General features: G+C 48.7%; 1 protein-coding gene across 1 annotated transcript; it reads right to left on the bottom strand.

Moving 5' to 3' along the window:
• Nucleotides 1–795: 795 nt before the first annotated feature.
• RAB4B (RAB4B, member RAS oncogene family) lies at nt 796–18,679 on the bottom strand. The gene is made up of 8 exons (XM_077285597.1): nt 18,531–18,679; nt 14,448–14,528; nt 12,277–12,391; nt 11,621–11,683; nt 8,515–8,669; nt 7,152–7,247; nt 3,692–3,815; nt 796–1,563 (listed from the first exon to the last, which is right to left on the bottom strand). The coding sequence occupies exons 1-7, from the start codon at nt 18,544–18,546 to the stop codon at nt 3,700–3,702; spliced, it is 642 nt and encodes a 213-aa protein (XP_077141712.1). The 5' UTR covers nt 18,547–18,679; the 3' UTR covers nt 796–1,563; nt 3,692–3,699.
• Between the last annotated feature and the right edge of the window lie 3,074 nt (nt 18,680–21,753).

Genomic DNA, 21,753 nt, shown 5'->3' with positions numbered 1-21,753 from the left:
CAGAAATAAAAAAAAAACAAAAAAAACTCTTCACATCCTCCTCTGTCGCCATTTTGTCAGAACAATCCTTCACATCCTCCTCTCCCCTTTCATAGATCCCCTTTCACTGGATGTTTTTCCTCCATCATGTGACACTGAGTCACTTCTCAAGGCCAAGCCATGAGTCAGGATAGTCAAGGAGTGCAAGTCAAACAGAAGGAAGAGACAAAAGGCATAGTCAGGTAATGTTCCGAGGTTAGAATACCAGGAGAAAATCAGATCAGAGCAGAAGGGGTTAAACAGACGGATGGTCAGAATGAGTTCCAAGGTCAGGCAACAAAAGATCTACAAACAGAACGCAAGGCACAAAGAGAGATATCACACAGTAGCTGAATGTATGTCTGGTATAGGTCTGTGAGTTAAGTAATCTGGCAATCACCTGGGACAATAAACACCTGGAGACAGCCAGTGCCTCCCTCAGATTGGACAGCTGAGCTGCTAATCTACACACTGACAGCTCAGCACGCCCCTGCACCAGACTGGACGACTGAGTTGTCAAATTGCTGACAGTTTCAGCACACCCCTGTACCAAATTGGATGGCTGAGATGTCAGTAACTGCATTTAAAATTCACTCGATTTTCTGGATTCCAGCAGAAACCAATCATTTGATTTCCGACCGCACTCCGGGGGTCATGTGTTTAAATTTCCATACAGGAAAGCGCCAGTCATAAAAGGGCCGGTGTTTCTAATAATGTGGCCATTTAGTACGTACATACAGTGAACCGGGAGTGTAATATTTTCAATCCCACACAGACTAAATATCACATAGCCTTTATTTAATACATCTTGTGTGTAATATATATATCTCGCTCTATCGAGAAACATATGTAACAGTATCATATTTACTTCCTTCCATCCCAGGCATTACTATAGAGGACATCTATGGCATACATTGGAGTAATCGACGGAATTGTGAAAATTAAAAAAAAAAAAAAAAAATGATGATAATCTGGAGACGTGGAAAACATTTTTTCATTAAACATATTGATAATTTACAGGAGACTAGAGGGAACAAAAAAAAAGGCATAACACATACATGTCGAGCTGGAGTAGAAATAAATTAACCGTTTTCCAGCCGGCGAGGTGTGCGAGACAAGTCTCGGTTGTTTTAAGAACCATTCTTATAAAATACAGATTATGGCAAAAGAGGAGAATAATCACATTTTTTTTTCAGCAGCAAAGCATTGTGGGATGAGAATATTGAATGGCGCCTGGGTATAATGGAAAAGGGGCGAGCAGAATGGGCATGGGCTCAGGTCATTCACAATTACACAACTCCCTTTGGCATATTTTCAGGATGTTCCTCTCCTTTGGATAAAAGTATATGGAGGACACATGGGGGGGTTCGCCAATGTTTGGGCTGCGTTTAGGGAGCCGTATCAGGACACTGGCCGTCATAGGGGGCTTCTAAACACGAGGGCATAGGGGCAAACAGGTGGGTTATCCTTTTATACAAGTGCAATAAAGTCAGGGGCGCGTGCAGTCTAGTGCTTCTCCTCGGGAAAAGATTCACAGGCAGATGGCTGCAGAAAAGAAAAAAAGAAATAAAATCAGAATTTACTTCCCAATATTTTCTGAAAAACTTTCATGTCTCCCATGTAAACCTTCCAACCTACTCGTATCCCCCGCTACGACCCGCCACTCGCCCGCCATAAAACCTCCTCCACTAATGGCGGCAGATTCCACAGCTTTTACCTCCCTCCAAACCATTTCTGGCATCGGAAGCATCCGGCAGCCCTTCCTCTCCTACCCGACATGACTGTCCAGCTTTGGGGACTTTTTTTAAAAAAAATCCAAATGCATGTACTTTTGGATTAACCCCTTTACAACCAGGCTATTATCCATTTTTCCTCCCCCCGTTTTTCAATCCCCTTCCTCCCAGAGCCATAACTTTTTTTTTTTTTTTTTCTGTCAATATGGCCATATGATGGCTTTTTTCTGGGCGAATTGTACTTTTGAACAACAGCATTGGTTTTACCATATAGCGTACTGGAAAACACGGGAAAAAAAATTCCAAGTGCGGTAAAATTGAAAAAAAAAAACAAAAAAAAAACCGCAATCCACAGTTGTTTTTTTACCATGTTCACTAAATGCAAAAACTGACCTGCCCTTGTGATTCTCCAGTTCATTACGAATTTGCAGACACCAAACATGACTAGGTTCTTTTTTATTTCGGTGGTGAAAATAAAATCCAAAAGTTTGTTTAAGAAAAAAAAAAAAAATGGCGCCATTTTCTGAGACTTGTAGTGCCTCCAATTTTCGTAATGTGGGTCTTAGTGAGGGCTTATTTTTTGTGCACAGAGCTGATATTTTTATCGATACCATTTTAAGTTAGATACAATCTTTTTATCGTCTATTATTGCAATGTTGCGGCGACCAAAAAAACGTAATTCTGGCATTTTTTTTTCGTTATGCCGCTGACCAATCGAAAGAATTCTTGTTATATTTTGATAGATTGGACATTTCGGAGAGCGGTGACACCAAATATGTGTTTTTTTTTAATGGTTTTATTTTGAATTTGGCAAAATGGGAGCAATTTGAATTTATTTATTTTTTTATGTTTACACTTTACTGGCTTCAATAGTTTGCAAGCTGCGATCTTCTGATCACTTTTGCTACTCATCGGCTATGAACGCCGGCCACGGGGCGGCGCTCCTAGCAGATTGGCAATGACATCCAAGGGATCTCCTGCAGGCCATGAATGGGTTTTATTAAAAAATTTTGCACCTTTTACCAACTTTAGCCTCTGCGCTGTACTGTCTATTGCTGGCTGTAGAATGGGTTGACTAGGAATCAGTCAGTGAGCTCGTTCTGGGAAAATGTATAGCACTTTGTTATGTCCTTATCTGAGCTCTTGTTGCTGACTTATGACCACAGACCGCATCAATGTTGAATGCACAGGGAAATATGGAGCCTTTAAGAGCAAACCAGTGCAAAATTTGTAGTGAAGGCCAATTGCAAAAAAAAAATTTAAGCCAGAAATGCACGAATTTAAGTAAAAAAGTAAATAAAATAAAAAATCCCCAGAGTTGGAGTAAGCCTTTAAGTCTAAAGCCTTAAAGTGGAAGTCTGATGCCTCCTGGCACCTGTAGTTTAATCATTGAGACTTGTAGATTTAAAGGGGTATAACGTGATGATGAAGGGGTATATCGCTCACATATGCCATTATAATCACTGGGGGGTCCGACACTGGTATCCCACAGAAGTGTAGCCCCGTTACTGGTTTTTGGCAGGGAAATGACGAGCTGCTTCATTCCAGTGAATGGGGCTGAATAATTTTCCCCGCACGACGGAATGGTCAGGGGGCTTTTTTTTTTTCAGGACAAACATAGAAAAGGACCCCCCACCAACACTGAAAATTAAAGGGCTGCAGTGCATGCATAGCTCTGCAGGCCCTTTATTAGTGCAGTAGGGGTTGCAGAGGTCAGACCCCCATTGATCGTATTGATATATACCGCGGGTGCGCCAGTGCTTCTTAAGATGGGCATTTCCCTTTAAGTCATAATATACATTAATATCTTAAGATGGGGGACCTCAATGTGTATTGGTGATTTGAGTCCCCATGACAACACTGCCTGGCAATAGAACCTCTTCTTGATTTATGCACTTCTACGTTGCCGCTTCTTAGGGACGGGCGGACTAGAAATTTACCTTCATCACTAACAGTTGCATTGCTGCCGGTTCTGTAGCTGTGTCCCGTGCGTGTGCTTTGCATGCCGCGGCGAGGCTTCACCGTACTGGATCCCAGATCCCATCCTCTCAGGATCCAGCTCACCTAAAATAATGAGAGGGAACGCCAGAGGCAAAGATAAGTAGGAGTGTGGCGGAAAGGCCAAAAACGATTAGATACTGGCTTTATAGCACACCACCTTACATAACATGCATGCACATGGTGGTCCGGGGTCCTTCGGCTACTGGTAATACCCCGCAGTGTATGCTTCCATGTACGCACATACACTGCACGGCAGAAATAGGAACATGACGTTTATGGATTAGCAGGATTAGTGAGGACATGGCTCCTGTGACGGACTGACGTCACTCCGCACTCCACGGGGCGATGCACTGGGATTTATGGATTAGTTATACCATGACAAAAATATCTGATCGCCGAATCCAAACAGAGGGTCTGAGAAGTGACCGCTGCAATACTCACACCGGATCACAGACCGGTAACACCCTACTAGAAGTCACTCATCATATATTATTAAAGGGGTTGTCTGACGTATAAGAGCACTCTAGCAATGTGTATTCCTATACAGTACAGCACAGGCTGATAGTAAAGAATATTGTACAGGTTTATGGGTTTAGCTTGTGTACGCCCGTTTTAGTTGATGAACCATATCTGCCACTTTAATTCCTGCTTCTCCTCTGAAAAGGTTCTCCTAATGCTGAACTACATTTCCCATGATGCCAAAGTGATGTATTTGCAGCAGTCCCGGCGTCTCCTGTGTGATGTACATGCAGCAGGCTCGGCGTCTCCTGTGTGATGTACATGCAGCAGGCTCGGCGTCTCCTGTGTGATGTACATGCAGCAGGCTCGGCGTCTCCTGTGTGATGTACATGCAGCAGGCTCGGCGTCTCCTGTGTGATGTACATGCAGCAGGCTCGGCGTCTCCTGTGTGATGTACATGCAGCAGGCTCGGCGTCTCCTGTGTGATGTACATGCAGCAGGCTCGGCGTCTCCTGTGTGATGTACATGCAGCAGGCTCGGCGTCTCCTGTGTGATGTACATGCAGCAGGCTCGGCGTCTCCTGTGTGATGTACATGCAGCAGGCTCGGCGTCTCCTGTGTGATGTATATGCAGCAGGCTCAGAGTCTCCTGTGTGATGTATATGCAGCAGTCTCAGAGTCTCCTGTGTGATGTATATGCAGCAGTCTCGGCGTCTCCTATGTGTTGTATATGCAGCAATCTCGGCGTCTCCTGTTTGATGTATATGCAGCAGTCTCGGCATCTCCTGTGTGATGTATATGCAGCAGTCTCGGCGTCTCCTGTGTGTTGTATATGCAGCAGTCTCGGCGTCTCCTGTGTGTTGTATATGCAGCAGTCTCAGTGTATCCTATGTGATGCATGTAAAGGCAGTCTTGTTGGATCCAATATGGTTTTATATAGCAGTCTCGGTGTCTCTTACATGGTGTATACAGCAGCCTTAGTGTCTCCTATGTGATTCATACAACAGTCACAGTATCTACATGATGCATACACCAGTCTCAGTGTCTCCTATGCAATGTACAGGTCCTTCTCACAAAATTAGATCATCAAAAAGTTAATTTCAGTTCTTCAATACAAAAAGTGAAATTATATTATATATAATATTATATATATTTATTATATACACAGAGTGATCTATTTCATGTGTTTATTTCTGTTAATGTTGATGATTATGGCTTACAGCCAATGAAAACCCAAAAGTCATTATCTCAGTAAATTAGAATACTTCATAACACTAGCTTGAAAAAATGATTTTAAAATCCGAAATGTTGGCCTACTGAAATGTATGTTCAGTAAATGCTCTCAATACTTGGTCAGGGCTCCTTTACCATGAATTACTGCATCAATGCGGCATGGCATGGAGGCGATCAGCCTGTGGCACTGCTGAGGGGTTATGGAAGCCCAGGTTGCTTTGATAGCAGCCTTCAGCTCCTCTGCATTGTTGGGTCTGGTGTCTCATCTTCCTCTTGACAATACACATAGATTCTCTATAGGGTTAAGGTCAGGCGAGTTTGCTGGACAATCAAGCACAGTGATCCTGTTGTTTGTAAACCAGGTATTGGTACTTTTGGCCGTGTGGACAGGTGCCAATTCCTGCTGGAGAATGAAATTTCCATCTCCTAAAAGCTTGTGGGCAGAGGGAAGCATGAAGTGCTATAAAATTTCCTGGTAGACGGCTGCGCTGACTTTGGTCTTGATAAAACACAGTGGACCTACACCAGCAGATGACATGGCTCCCCAAACCATCACTGATTGTGGAGACTTCACACTAGACCTCAAGCAGCTTGGATTGTGGCCTCTCCACTCTTTCTCCAGACTCTGGGACCTTGATTTCCAAATGAAACGCAAAATTTACTTACCTTGTGGAGTGTGCCTATGACTGCCTTCTGGACATCTGTCAAGTCAGCAGTCTTCCCCATGATTGTGGAGCTACTGAAACAGACTAAGGGACCTTCTTAAACGCTTAGGAAGCCTTTGCAGGTGTTTTTAGTTATTCTAATTTACTGAGATAATGACTTTGGGTTTTCATTGGCTGTAAGCCATAATCAACATTAACAGAAATAAACACTTGAAAGCGATCACTGTTTGTAATGAATCTATATAACAAGTTTCACTTTTTGTATTGAAGAACTGAAATAAATTAACTTTTTGCTATTCTAATCTTGTGAGAAGCACCTGTATACAATGGCAGTATATATATATATATACACATACACAGCAGTCTCAGTGTCCCCTACATGATGTACATACAGCAGTCTCTTTTGACTGTGTTGTACTTAGCTGAGATCTTTACCCAGAGCAGGAATATTTAATATGCATGTGCCAGACCAGGAATGTACAGCGCAGGCACACAATTAGAAGTGGGGCATATGTGTCATCAAAGTGAAAAAGGAGGGATTGGTGAGGGATCTCTGACCAACAGCTAGCAAGTCTCTTCTTGGAGTTGCTGGCTAAGTTACAGACAATGAAAAACTGTATTAATGGAGCTGTCCCCTTTCAGAAAATACCGGTCCTTGAGCATAGTTTGTTATTAAAAAAGCAAAGGAAAAAAAAAACCCCTATGGTTTACTCACCCTCACCATGTTTAATGCTGAATCTCCGCCACTGCTCCTGGTGTGTTGCCGTCACGTTGACAGCGCTGCAGCCAATTAGTGATTTCAGCTGCTCTGAGTGGGGCGTCCTGTCTACACAGGTAGGGCCGCTGATATCACCAATTTGCCGCAGCGCTGCAGACAATATTAGACACGTGAGAAGCGACGGAGTTTCAACACTGGACCCGGGAAGGGTGAGTAAAGGACTTTTTGTTTTTTTGTTTATTTAATAACAAACTGCAGTTGGGGGGTTACAGGGTTTTTTTAAATAGTGCAAATACCCTTTTCCTGCCTGTAAACTCTCACTTACCTGAATCTATTTTACTTAATATTGTCCGGGCACACTTTAAGAAAGCTTCCTCCACATTCTCTCCGGTCAGTGCACTTGTTTCTAGGAACATCAGTTCTGCAAAGAACTAAATTAGTTAATCTTTGCATTGGGGTTTAGCCTATTTTTGACAACTTGATTTCATATGCTTTTTAAACACATGTCATGAAGTCAGCCTGCCAGAAGACAGTGGGCTCAAGGACTAGCACCGCCGTATGGGGGGCACTGCGATACCTAGGAAACTTACAGTGGTTACAAAAATGGGTAAGTCTCTGATGACGCTTTTGTTTGAGGAAGGATCCCAATGAAAAGGAATATAAGTCGATGTTGGTTTATTAACTATGATCACAATCAGGTTTGTTAGCTCACTCGTCCAAACGTGGGGACTACATTATCACTCCCCAATCTCAAGAGGAATTTTTTTTTTTGTTTTTTTGTGGGACTAGATGTAAGGATCCACCAAAAACCCCCGTGACACTAGGAAATACGAGGTGTAGGGCGAATAGGTAGCAAATTCAACATGGACCTTAACTACTCGTCATTGTTGGGATTGCTTACACACAAACAAATGACATGGGATATCTAGGATACGTCGCGGAAGGATAGAGATCAATAACGCCCGGTCAATGATAAATGAAAGACTCCATTTACATCTTTTCTTTTTTTTTAATAAAACACTATTTATTTAATCTTATGCACGTAAACATCTGACCTATTAGAGTTACTCCTCTTTAGTGAGACCCCCTCTCCGTGATTGGTCATAGTATTGATCATGAAGATTGGGTCCCATACGAGAAAGAACCAAAAACAAGGAGGACACGATATATAAAAACCTTTCCTGTGGTCTTTTATACACCTGATGAAGGCTCAGAAGAGTTGAAACGTGTCACGTTCAGTTTTTAACTATTTATTCCCAAAATTAATTGCGTCCAGTGTTGTTCCGATGCAGCACAGCTAGCTTCAGCCCTGCTATGTGTAGCAGAAATAATCATCTCCTATGAACGCCGGCCATGGGCGGCACGCATAGCAGATCTGCAATGACAAGCATGGGGGTCTCCCGCAGACCCCCAGTCATCATGCCAACACATCGGCGCCCCACGATCATATGACAGGGGCGTCGATGGGTAAGGTTTGTGACGCACTTCCAGTACAAGCATGTTGATTGCCGCTGTCAGAGATTGACAGCAGCATTTAACATGTCAACAGCCGCGGGTAGATCGCAATTCCACCTGCGACTGTTAGGGGCACAAGACAGCTGATCAGATCAGGGAAAGATGAGGGCTCACCGCCAGAGCCGATGGCCTATAGATGCGTCATGAGTCGTTAAAGGGGTTAATATTCTTACCATTTTCCTGGGCGAAGCGCGAGGCCTCTAAAAACGTCACCTCTCGGTCGGCATCCAAGTCCTTCTTGTTACCGCATAAAATAATGATAATGTTGGGACTGGCCAGCGTCCGCGCATCAGTGAGCCAGTTGGTCAAGGAGTTGTAACTCTCTCGGCTGCAAGAATCAAAAACACAGGGTATCAGTCTGTAAATGCTAAAAGCTGCAGTTTATAAAGCGTGAAATAACCTGCCAGCCGGCCGTCAGTGAGGACGCCACAATCAGATTTCCTCCACAGGGCAAGGAGGCCCCCTAGTGGAGACTGAATATTCAGTGCAAGGAGACGGGCGCCCCAATTCATTTTTGGTACTAGCCTTTGTGATCAGGACCATCAGTCCATTCACTTCTATGGGCAGCAGTAGTGCGTATGCGAGACCTCCACTCCCATACATCGTGGATGCAGCACTGGTCACACTTGCTCCATTTACATGTAGGATTTTGATGCAAAGTTCTTGATCCTCCATCAAATGGGCCATTCTAACGAGCCAGCGTAGAAAAGCTCGTTCCCAATTATAGACCGTCTGAACAGGCCGCCAACGCCTGATGAGCGAGGAAAATGCTTGTTCGTCGGGTGCAATGATATTTAAGAAGGCTTAATAAGAATTGTTCTCCGTAGTACGTTGATAATGACGAGTTTACATGGCGCAGTGTCCGTACAGCGGTACAGAGGTGCTTTATGGTGCACAGACCCGACCCAGAGTCTTCAGATCCAGTACAGGAAGAGCTGGCAATAAAACCACCAAAAGCAGAGATCTCCATTTATAAACCACAGTCATCGGGGCTGGAGAAATCGCTGCCTTCCTGGTCCGCCATGACCTTTGCATTGGTAAGAGGCCACGTTCTTAGATAAAGCACAGATGTAATCGTACTGACAGGAGCCCAGCGGAGGTCACACGCCGACTTCTCAGAACTGGATCGACAACGGTTGATTATTAACTTTTGTTCTGGGCCATGATGAAATCTTCCGCTGCGGCTCCAGACCGGTCTAACACAGCCTTGTGTGCAGATAAGACGATATCTGAGGACACGCGGCAATGCAGTAGCCCGGCGCGGGAGCAGAGACCTGCAGGGGCCATTATTGTTCATGGGCGAGTCTGGAAATTCAAAGTTAGGACATTAGGTCAGCCGTCCGCAATCATCTCTTGGTGTGGAATGTCTGCCGGTCAGGACCCTGGTCTATTGGTGGGGTACGGGGGTGGTGGGACGGGACTGCTGGTCAGGATCCAGATCTCTTTGAGGACAAGGGTGTCTGTCTTTCATGATCCTCATCTCTTGGGGGAGTAGGGTCTGCCGGTCAGGACCCCCATCTCTTGGGGGGCGGGGGGGTAGGATCTGCAGGTGGGGAACCTCATCTCGTGGTGAATGGGGGGGGGGGGGGGAAGTTCCGCCAGTCAGGATCCGATCCTCATCTCCTAGGGGGTAGGGTCTGCCGCCCAGGATCCTTGTCTCTTGAGGGGGGGAGGGAAGGGTAGGGTCTGCCGCCGAGGATCTTCGTCTCTTGAGGGGGAGGGTCTGCCGGTCAGGGTCCTCAGCTCTTTGTAAATCTGCCAGTCAGGATCATCCTCATCAGTTGGGGGATGGAATCAGCCGCTCAGGATCCTCATCTCTTGGGGAGTAGGGTCTGCCGGTCAGGATCCTCATCTCTTGGGGGAGTAGGGTCTGCTGGTCAGGATCCTCATCTATTGGGGGAGTAGGGTCTGCTGGTCAGGATCCTCATCTCTTGGGGGGGTAGGGTCTGCTGGTCAGTATCCTCATCTCTTGGGGGGGTAGGGTCTGCTGGTCAGGATCCTCATCTCTTGGGGGGGTAGGGTCTGCTGGTCAGGATCCTCATCTCTTGGGGGGGGAAGGGGGGGGGTCTGTCAGTGAGGTTACTAATCTCTTGGGTGGATGTGGAGGGGGGGGGGGGGGTTTGGTCTGCTGGTCAGAGTCCTCATCTCCTGGTGAGTGGGGGATTTGCCGGTCGGGATTGAGTACTACATCGGTTGTTATTTCGATTCACTGAACAACCCCTTTAAATCCTGCCCCTAAATCCGTGCCAATATACATTCATAAAAAGGGATTAAGTTGCCAAAAGGATCAAGCAGGCAAATGTTGTGTGCCCCGGCAGTCTCTGACCCCGGAGGGAGTACAGAAGCCCCTCTTCTTCACCCCTTCTGTTCTCTATGAAACTATAAAAAAAAAAAAAAGGTGACAATCCCCTGCAGACTGGTTCTTGTTTTTTTTTCCTCTCTTCTTCCAAGAGTCATTAGTATTTTTAATTTTTCCATCAACAGCCATGTGGGCTTTTTTTTTTTTTGGTGGGACAAGTTGAAGCTTCCAATGACCTGACAACACGATTCTCCAGATCGGTACAATTACGGTGATCCCAGTGCAGCACAAAAAAAAAAAATAAAATAAATGAGAAACATGGTAATTCTGGCGTTTATTTATTTATTTTTATGAAATTTTCCTTATGGGTTAATTAAGTTTATATTTTGATAGATCACGTTTTAGGATTTATTTTTCTATTTTTGAACTGGGATAAAAAGGAAGGGTTGATTTATTTATTTTTTAATTAAAATTTTACGTTCTTGTTTTAGTGCAGTGTATCTTAACTACTCCTCTCCTCTGGAGCCCAGCCTTATAGGAGCACCCAGATGGCAGTTACGGGGGCCTTAGGTAGGTACACTTCTGCAAAGGCAACCCCACGTCTCCCCATGATCGCTGCTATCAGCGGCAGTCACTGGCTGTATAATACAGAGAGCGCCGGCCCAGTGTGGAGTGGGCTCAGCTCATAAGCCCACTCTCATCGTAGAACGTACCAGTACTCATAGAAACATGATAAGAAATAGAACCTACACGAAGACCAAAAAAAATAAATCAAATCGGCAGCCAACAAACAAGTTACCGTATAACTGTAAAACAAATAAATGGAAAAAATAAAAATTAAAAATGGCTAAAATATCCTAAAGGTTCAGCATTCACAGAGCTGAACTGGTTAATATATATTGTTTTCTATTTAGGTTTACCAGTAGGTCTACACCCAGGTAATTGCAGACTGTCGGCAGTGCTCACCGGTAGAGACTCACCTTGCAATGTCATAGACTAAGAGCGCCCCCGCTGCTCCTCTGTAGTAACTGCGAGTAACTGACCTGATAAAAGAAAGAAGCAAAAAATCAGCCGGGAACACAAGTATCAGTGTACAATAATGGAAGATCCCCAAAAATATTAAACAATTTGCAAAAAAGATCAAGAATCTACAGAGCAAAAAATAAAATTGATATTTAAAGGGATATGCCCATGTAGAATATCACCAAGACATGCAATTATTTTACGATCAGTCATGTTCAAGCCTCTACAGACCCTGTAAATAAAAGGAGGCGGCTGTGATGTAGGGCTGCGTCCCCTTCTCTGACCTCCCTACTCGGTGACACCGGTCACCCACTGTGCACAAGAACGGCAGAGCAGCTCCATGAAAGTGAATATGGCCGGCGGCAGCTTCCTGCATGTCGTGCCAATATGTAGGGGGGACAGAAATACAAATCCAGAGCTAAAATCAGTGCTGAAACTCATTCCCAGGGTCAGAGACATCCGACCCCATATGGCGTATACTAGAGTTACACCGTCACTTTAGAAGATTGGAATACCCCTTTAAGAAAGGCATCTCCTGAAGAAAACCCTACTGATCTATCATGACTCTGGCTTCTGACGTCCGCGGTTTTTCTGGGGGTCACATTACACTTACCTAAATCTCTCCTGTCCGGCTGTATCCCAGATCTGCAGCTTCACCGATTTACCCCCCACGTTGACAATCCTGGAGCCGAACTCCACTCCGATCGTGTGATTAGAGTCTTGCTTAACTAGAAGGCAAAAAAAAAAAGGAGCGATGACTGGTGCACGGCGGTCCCAGGGGGTTATCGCATTAAATACATTTATCCACACGTCAGAGCACAAGCGTATAATCGCTGATTGTGAGGATGGGGGTCCCAATGTCCCTTGTGTGACAGAACCGGTAGCACATGTGTGACTGCTGCATTCACTTCTACGGGAAGACATTTTTTCCATTAGTCTCACAGAAGTGAATGGCGCATGTACAGATACGCTGCATTCAGCCGACCTTAGGACCCCCCCCCGGTTTCAGGATTGATGATGGTCCCAGAGGTCAACTCTCCGTCAATCATACAATTATCGCCAACCTTGTGACTACATGCTATATCCGGACTATGCCATTGTGATCACAGTTACGCTCTGGGGCAGATTTGTACAAGGGGTTTTCCATTACTTTTATATTGACTGAGTATGGAATGGACAAGGCAACTGTTAGGTGGATTCATAACTGGCTTAGTGATCGGACCCAAAGAGTGGTCATAAATGGCTGCACATCCAGTTGGAAGAATGTCTCAAGTGGGGTACCACAGGGCTCTGTCCTGGGCCCTGTATTGTTCAACATCTTTATCAATGATTTAAATGAAGGAATTGAAGGTAAACTGATTAAATTTGCTGATGACACAAATCTAGGAGGGATAGCTAATACTAGAGAAGAGAGAGAGAGGATTCAAAGATAGAAATAAACTGGAGCAGTGAAGAGCAACTAACAGAATGGTTTTTAACAGGGAAAAATGCAAAGTACTACATCTGGGCAATAAAATGAAAAAGCATATACAGAATGAGAGGAATAGGGCTAAGCAACAGGGCATGTGAAAAAGACTTGGGTATACTAATAGATCACAGACTGCACATGAGTCAACAGTGTGATGCAGCAGCAAAAAAGGCAGACACAATTCTGGGATGTATTAACAGAAGCATACAGTCTAGATCACGCAAAGTCATTATTGCTCTCTAATCCTCTTTGGTCAGACCTCATCTGGAATACTGTGTCCAGTTTTGGGCACATTTTAAAAAAGACACCAACAACCTGGAGCAAGTTCAGAGAAGAGCGACCAGAATGGTGACCGGTCTGCAAACCATGTCCTATGAGGAACGGTTACAGGATTTGGGAATGTTTAGCTTGCAAAAAAGAAGACTGAGAGGAGACTTAATAGCTATCTACAAATATCTCAAGGGCTTTCACATTGTAGAACGATCATCTTTATTCTCATTTGCACAAGGAAAGACTAGCAGCAATGGGATGAAACTGAATGGGAGGAGACACTGATTAGATATTAGAAAAAACTTTTTGACAGTGAGGGTGATCAATGAGTGGAACAGGCGGCCAGGAGAGGTGGTGAGTTCTCCTTCAATGGAAGTCTTCAAACAGGCTGGACAGAGATCATGATTTAGTGAACCCTGCATTGAGCAGTGGGTTGGACCAGATGAGGTCCCTCCCAACTCTACCATTCTATTATCTATCCTCAGGACAAGTCATCAATATCAGATGGAAGGGAGTTGGATACCCAGCACCTCCATCAATCAGCTCCAGGGGGTGGTCAGATGTGAAACGTGACCACAGGCAGAAGAGCTCAGCTCCGCACATGGCTAAGATCACCTATTATCCTCTTTACTGAGTTGCAGTACCTGGCAGAGGCCACCACATGATGGATGGCGCTGTGCTGTCACGGCTGCACTCACTACTGACGTCCGGCTTGTGCAGGAGGCGACACCTTCAGTGCTTTTAAAATAAAAGTAGAGTAAATTCCACTTTTTTTTTCTGCAGTCGGCAGTGTGAAAAGAACGTGACGCAGATTATTAAACATTCTGGTGGATTTTCACCTTCCATAATGCAAAGTTACTGCCCCTATGCAGCTTCACTGCTGCTGAGTGAGTGGTGGTCTCAGCGGTGGGACCCCACACAACAAGACATTCAGTAAGTCCTATCACGGGAGATCTTGCCCCATATATTCCTCGTCTGCATCGTCCGGATCTGCACTCATCACTGACAACGTCCCCCAGCAGGCACAGACGAGGACCACTACTCACACTTGCTCTCGATGAACTGATGGAGGAGGCAGGACTTCCCCGTCCCTGCGCTGCCGATGACCAGGAACTTGAAGAGAAAATCTGGAATGAAGATTAATAATGAAGTCAGTTGTATAAATAGCATTTCCCCATGTGTACGGCAGCCAAGAGCGTCAACAGCTGGGAAGGTCCGCCACTGGTTCAACTGGTTTATAGTGGAAACCGTCAACAGGCCTGTGGTGAGCACCCCCCGAGCACAGCGGACAAAGGACATGTACCGCACAGAGGAACGCTGACCCGCGATGGAAGTGTCCGGTCACTACTGCACAGACACTGAGAAATCTGGGGCGGTAAGCTCCAGAGGACAGAACAGCAAGTAACACGGGATATAGAAAGTAACTGTACACAAAACAGAGACAGCAAGGAGAGCGGGGAAGAAAGAGCACAACGGCGGAGTACAGGCCCAAACCATCACAGGCCAGACCGCGGATCTGCCCCCACACCGGAAGATGGAGGATGTCACAGCACAGCGCTCACACTGCGGCCACCAGACAGGAAACCACAAGTCAGAGCTGAAGAGACTGTTCCTATTACACAGGCAAGAGGCCACCGAGACATCTCAACATCAGCCCCTCCCCCCCCAGTCACCATCAGACATCTACCCCCCCCCCCCCCATCAGACATCTACCCCCCGGGTCACCATCAGGCATCTACCCCCCCCGGTCACCATCAGACATCTCCCCCCCCCCCATCAGACATCTCCCCCCCCCATCAGACATCTCCCCCCCGGGTCACCATCAGGCATCTACACCCCCGGTCACCATCAGACATCTACACCCCCGGTCACCATCAGACATCTACACCCCCCCCCCCCCCCCCCCGGTCACCATCAGACATCTACACCCCCCCCCCCCCCCGGTCACCATCAGACATCTACACCCCCCCCCCCCCCCGGTCACCATCAGACATCTACACCCCCCCCCCCCCCGGTCACCATCAGACATCTACACCCCCTCCCGGTCACCATCAGACACCTCCCCCCCCAGTCACCATCAGACACCTCCCCTCCCCCCCCCCCAGTCACCATCAGACATCTACACCCCCCCCCCCGGTCACCATCAGACACCTCCCCCCCCAGTCGCCATCAGACACCTCCCCTCCCCCCCCAGTCACCATCAGACATCTACACCCCCCCCCCCCCCGGTCACCATCAGACATCTACACCCCCTCCCGGTCACCATCAGACATCTACACCCCCTCCCGGTCACCATCAGACACCTCCCCCCCCAGTCGCCATCAGACACCTCCCCTCCCCCCCCAGTCACCATCAGGCGTCTACCCCCCCCCCCCGGTCACCATCAGACACCTCCCCCCCCCCCCAGTCACCATCAGACACCTCCCCCCCCCCCCCCAGTCACCATCAGACACCTCCCCCCCCAGTCACCATCAGACACCTCCCCCCCCCAGTCACCATCAGACACCTCCCCCCCCCAGTCACCATCAGGCATCTACCCCCCCCCCAGTCACCATCAGACACCTCCCCCCCCCCAGTCACCATCAGACACCTCCCCCCCCCAGTCCCCATCAGGCATCTACCCCCCCCCCCCGGTCACCATCAGACACCTTACCCATACCTCCCAACTTTTGAAGATGGGAAAGAGGGACAAAGTTTGCGGCGCGCTTTGCGCGCCGCGGCAAATTTTAGGCCACGCCTCTGACCACACCCATTCATAATTAGTCACACCCATATCCACATCCCAACCACACCCATTTAGCACTGCCGATCACACTGTTTCATATACAATAATTATAAACAAAAAAATATGGCCACACAGTGCCCCATACTGTATAATGGCCACACATGATGCTCCATACTGTATAATGAACACACATGACGCTCCATACTGTATAATGGCCACACATGATGCTCCATACTGTATAATGAACACACATGATGCTCCATACTGTATGACCGCACATGATGCTCCATACTGTATAATGACCGCACATGATGCTCCATACTGTATAATGACCCCACATGATGCTCCATACTGTATAATGGCCGCACATGATGCTCCATACTGTATAATGAACACACATGATGCTCCATACTGTATAATGACCGCACATGATGCTCCATACTGTATAATGACCGCACATGATGCTCCATACTGTACAATGACCGCACATGATGCTCCATATTGTATAATGACCGCACATGATGCTCCATACTGTATAATGACCGCACATGATGCTCCATACTGTATAATGGCCACACATAATGCTCCATACTGTATAATGACCGCACATGATGCTCCATACTGTATAATGACCGCACATGATGCTCCATATTGTATAATGACCACACATGATGCTCCATACTGTATAATGACATACAGGCACGCAGCTCACACACAGGCACGCAGCTCACACGCACGCAGCTCACAAACACATGCAGCTTTGACACAAATGCATCACACACGCAGCCATCACACACACACGCAGCCATCACACACACACACACGCAGCCATCACACACACACACACGCAGCCATCACACACACACACGCAGCCATCACACACACACACACACGCAGCCATCACACACACATGCAGCCATCACACACACACGCAGACATCACACACGCAGCCATCACACACACACACACACGCAGCCATCACACACACACGCAGCCATCACACACACGCAGCCATCACACACACACAGCCATCACACACACACAGCCATCACACACACACAGCCATCACACACACACAGCCATCACACACACACAGCCATCACACACACGCAGCCATCACACACACACAGCCATCACACACACACGCAGCCATCACACACACGCAGCCATCACACACACGCAGCCATCACACACACGCAGCCATCACACACACGCAGCCATCACACACACACACGCAGCCATCACACACACACGCAGCCATCACACACACAGCCATCACACACACACACGCAGCCATCACACACACACACACACGCGCAGCCATCACACATGCAGCCATCACACACACACGCAGCCATCACACACACACACGCAGCCATCACACACACACACGCAGCCATCACACACACACGCAGCCATCACACACACACACGCAGCCATCACACACACACACACGCAGCCATCACACACACACACACGCAGCCATCACACACACACAGCCATCACACACACACACGCAGCCATCACACACACGCAGCCATCACACACACACACACGCAGCCATCACACACACACAGCCATCACACACACACGCAGCCATCACACACACGCAGCCATCACACACACGCAGCCATCACACACACGCAGCCATCACACACACGCAGCCATCACACACACACACGCAGCCATCACACACACACACACGCAGCCATCACACACACACACACGCAGCCATCACACACACACAGCCATCACACACACACACGCAGCCATCACACACACGCAGCCATCACACACACACACACGCAGCCATCACACACACACAGCCATCACACACACACACCCAGCCATCACACACACACACACGCAGCCATCACACACATCACACACACACAATCTCCTCTGTGATGCAGGGGCGGCTGATGTCCATGTGCAGCTCTCTGCTGAAGTCTTCAGTCTCCTGCTCACAGCTCTGCACTATCCCGGCACCTCCCCCGTCTCTCCTTCTCTGCCGGGATAGCAGCTAAGAGCAGAAGCCGGAGCTCCGTGCACACACAGCCAGAGGTAGTGAATCGCTGACCTTTCTTCTTGATTGCTGCAGGCTCTCTCCTTCAGCGTGGCAGCGCCGCACAGGGGGCGGGAGGGGGGGGGGGTGTTGCGCGGGCGGTCAGGAGGCAGCTTTTATATAAAAAAAAAAAAAAACAGGCTCTCTCTACGTCCCGGAAGTGGGCGGGGCTTCACCGGCGGCCGCAAATTCGGGATTTTAAATGCCCGAAGCGGGACAGCGGGACCCCGGTGCCAAAGCGGGACTGTCCCGCTGAAATCGGGACGGTTGGGAGGTATGCCTTACCCCACCCCCGTCACCGTGACATGAGACACCTCCCTCCCCTAACCCGTGCCTCACCGTATGTCTCCGACATGTTTCCACGCTCTGGGCCCTCTCCTCCTCCTCCGGCCCGGGGCCCGGACTGCTTCACCTCTTCCTCTATCTTTTCTTAGTGAGCTAAAGGACCTTTGATGACGTCACGGCCATGTGACCAGTCACGTGGGCGTACCCGGTACATGGGCGGAGTCAGCGGCTGTATCTACCTGGAGGGGGCTGTGCGCACTAGTGCCATCTCCGCCGTCCTCCCCGGGTGCGGACCTCAGTCTCCTGTCAGCAGCCCCCTCTGTGTTCTGTGCCGCCATTGCCCCTTCCTGACAGGGACAAGCTGCGTTATTTCCTCCCCAGAACCTCCTTAGGGTACGTGTCCACGTTCAGGATTGCATCAGGATTTGGTCAGGATTTTCCATCAGTATTTGTAGCCAAAACCAGGAGTGGAACAATTAGGCTACGTTCACATTAGCGTTAAGCTAATGTGCGTTGGGTTTGCGTCGGCGACGCAGCGGCGACGCATGCGTCATGCGCCCCTATACTTAACATGGGGGACGCATGCGTTTTTTATTGTTGCGTTGTGCGACACATGCGTCTTTTTTGCCGCAAGCGTCGGACCAAGAAAACGCAACAAGTTGCATTTTTCTTGCGTCCGATTTTCGGCAAAAACCGACGCATGCGTCGCAAAACGCAGCGTTTTTGCGTGCGTTTTGACGCGTTTTTGCGTGCGTTGTGCGTTGCGTCGCCGACGCAACGGCGTACAACGCTAGTGTGAACGTAGCCTTAGAGGAAAAGTATAACAGAAACACATGCACCACTTCTGCATTTATCACCCACTCCTGGTTTTGGCTTACAAATACTGATGGAAAATCCTGACCAAATCCTGATGCAATCCTGAACGTGGACACATACCCTTAGGCTATGTCTCCACGGTACGGATGTCCGGCGGTATCGCCGCAGCGGCGAAGCCGCTCGGCGCTAAGCCCCGCCCCCCTTAATGGGACGCGATCATGCCGGATGTGTTAACTCTTCACATCCGGGATGATCGCTCTCTCCCATAGGGCCCTGTGATATACCTTGCGGGGACGCTGCGTCCCCGCAAGGTGTACGGGCATGCTGCGATCTGAAAAGACGCGCAGCATGTCCGTAGTCGCAGGGCCGCCGCGTGCGGGTTTCCACGCATAGTGGAGACAGGATTTCATCAAATCCCCTCCACTATGCAGGAACATCTGGACGCTGCTTGTTTGATGCTGCAGTGCTGCGCAGCGTCAAACAAGCAGCGTTTCCTGAACGTGGAAACATACCCTTACTTTCCGTCCCCTCCGCTCTATGAGGCTTCTTTATTGCAGGGCGGCTTGTAGTCTCAATGCCTCCATTCAGTTTACTACATAATGTACTGAAAAGCGCGTAAAGCAAAACGTGTACAGTCTTCCAAGTGTGGAGAGGGGGGAATCCTGCCATTGGTTTCATGCTTTGTATTTATAGGCCCCATAGGACAGAGATTGCAGCACAGGCGGCTTCCAGTAAACTCTAGGCACCCAGTGATTGCATGGTGGCAGCGCAGGCGCTTCAAGTAAACTCTAGGCACCCAGTAATTGCATGGTGGCAGCGCAGGCGGCTTCCAGTAAACTCTAGGCACCCAGTGATTGCATGGTGGCAGCGCAGGCGGCTTCCAGTAAACTCTAGGTACCCAGCGATTGCATGGTGGCAGCGCAGGCGGCTTCCAGTAAACTCTAGGCACCCAGTGATTGCATGGTGGCAGCGCAGGCGGCTTCCAGTAAACTCTAGGCACCCAGTGATTGCATGGTGGCAGCGCAGGCGGCTTCCAGTAAACTCTAGGTACCCAGCGATTGCATGGTGGCAGCGCAGGCGGCTTCCAGTAAACTCTAGGCACCCAGTGATTGTATGGTGGCAGCCGGGCGGCTTCCAGTAAACTCTAGGCATCCACTGATTGCTTATTGGCAGCGCAGGAGGCTTCCAGTAAACACTAGGCACCCAGTGATTGCATGGTGGCAGCGCAGGCGGCTTCCAGTAAACTCTAGGCACACAGTGATTGCATGGTGGCAGCGCAGGCGGCTTCCAGTAAACTCTAGGCACCCAGTGATTGCATGGTGGCAACGCAGGCGGCTTCCAGTAAACTCTAGGTACCCAGCGATTGCATGGTGGCAGCGCAGGCGGCTTCCAGTAAACTCTAGGCACCCAGCGATTGCATGGTGGCAGCGCAGGCAGTTTCCAGTAAACTCTAGGCACACACTGATTGCATGGTGGCAGCGCAGGCGGCTTCCAGTAAACTCTAGGCACCCAGTGATTGTATGGTGGCAGCGCAGGCGGCTTCCAGTAAACTCTAGGCACCCACTGATTGCTTGTTGGCAGCGCAGCAGGCTTCCAGTAAACACTAGGCACCCAGTGATTGCATGGTGGCAGCGCAGGCGGCTTCCAGTAAACTCTAGGCACCCAGTGATTGCATGGTGGCAGCGCAGGCGGCTTCCAGTAAACTCTAGGCACCCAGTGATTGTATGGTGGCAGCGCAGGCGGCTTCCAGTAAACTCTAGGCACCCACTGATTGCTTGTTGGCAGCGCAGCAGGCTTCCAGTAAACTCTAGGCACCCAGTGATTGCATGGTGGCAGCGCAGGCGGCTTCCAGTAAACTCTAGGCACCCAGTGATTGCATGGTGGCAGCGCAGGCGGCTTCCAGTAAACTCTAGGCACCCAGTGATTGTATGGTGGCAGCCGGGCGGCTTCCAGTAAACTCTAGGCATCCACTGATTGCTTATTGGCAGCGCAGGAGGCTTCCAGTAAACACTAGGCACCCAGTGATTGCATGGTGGCAGCGCAGGTGGCTTCCAGTAAACTCTAGGCACCCAGTGATTGCATGGTGGCAGCGCAGGCGGCTTCCAGTAAACTCTAGGCACCCAGTGATTGCATGGTGGCAACGCAGGCGGCTTCCAGTAAACTCTAGGTACCCAGCGATTGCATGGTGGCAGCGCAGGCGGCTTCCAGTAAACTCTAGGCACCCAGCGATTGCATGGTGGCAGCGCAGGCAGTTTCCAGTAAACTCTAGGCACACACTGATTGCATGGTGGCAGCGCAGGCGGCTTCCAGTAAACTCTAGGCACCCAGTGATTGCATGGTGGCAGCGCAGGCGGCTTCCAGTAAACTCTAGGCACCCACTGATTGCATGGTGGCAGCGCAGGCGGCTTCCAGTAAACTCTAGGCACCCACTGATTGCATGGTGGCAGCGCAGGCGGCTTCC

The sequence above is a fragment of the Ranitomeya variabilis genome, chromosome 2 (genome assembly GCF_051348905.1).
Source record: "Ranitomeya variabilis isolate aRanVar5 chromosome 2, aRanVar5.hap1, whole genome shotgun sequence".
Taxonomy (NCBI): Eukaryota; Metazoa; Chordata; class Amphibia; order Anura; family Dendrobatidae; genus Ranitomeya; species Ranitomeya variabilis.
This window is presented reverse-complemented; position numbering and strand designations above follow the sequence as displayed.

Coding starts and splice junctions, on each gene's coding strand:
- RAB4B (XM_077285597.1), bottom strand. Junction 12,392..14,447: donor TCAGTTCATCGAGAGCAAGT/GTGAGTAGTGGT, acceptor TTTGCCTTCTAG/TTAAGCAAGACTCTAATCAC. Junction 7,248..8,514: donor GCGCTTCGCCCAGGAAAATG/GTAAGAATATTA, acceptor AGTTCTTTGCAG/AACTGATGTTCCTAGAAACA.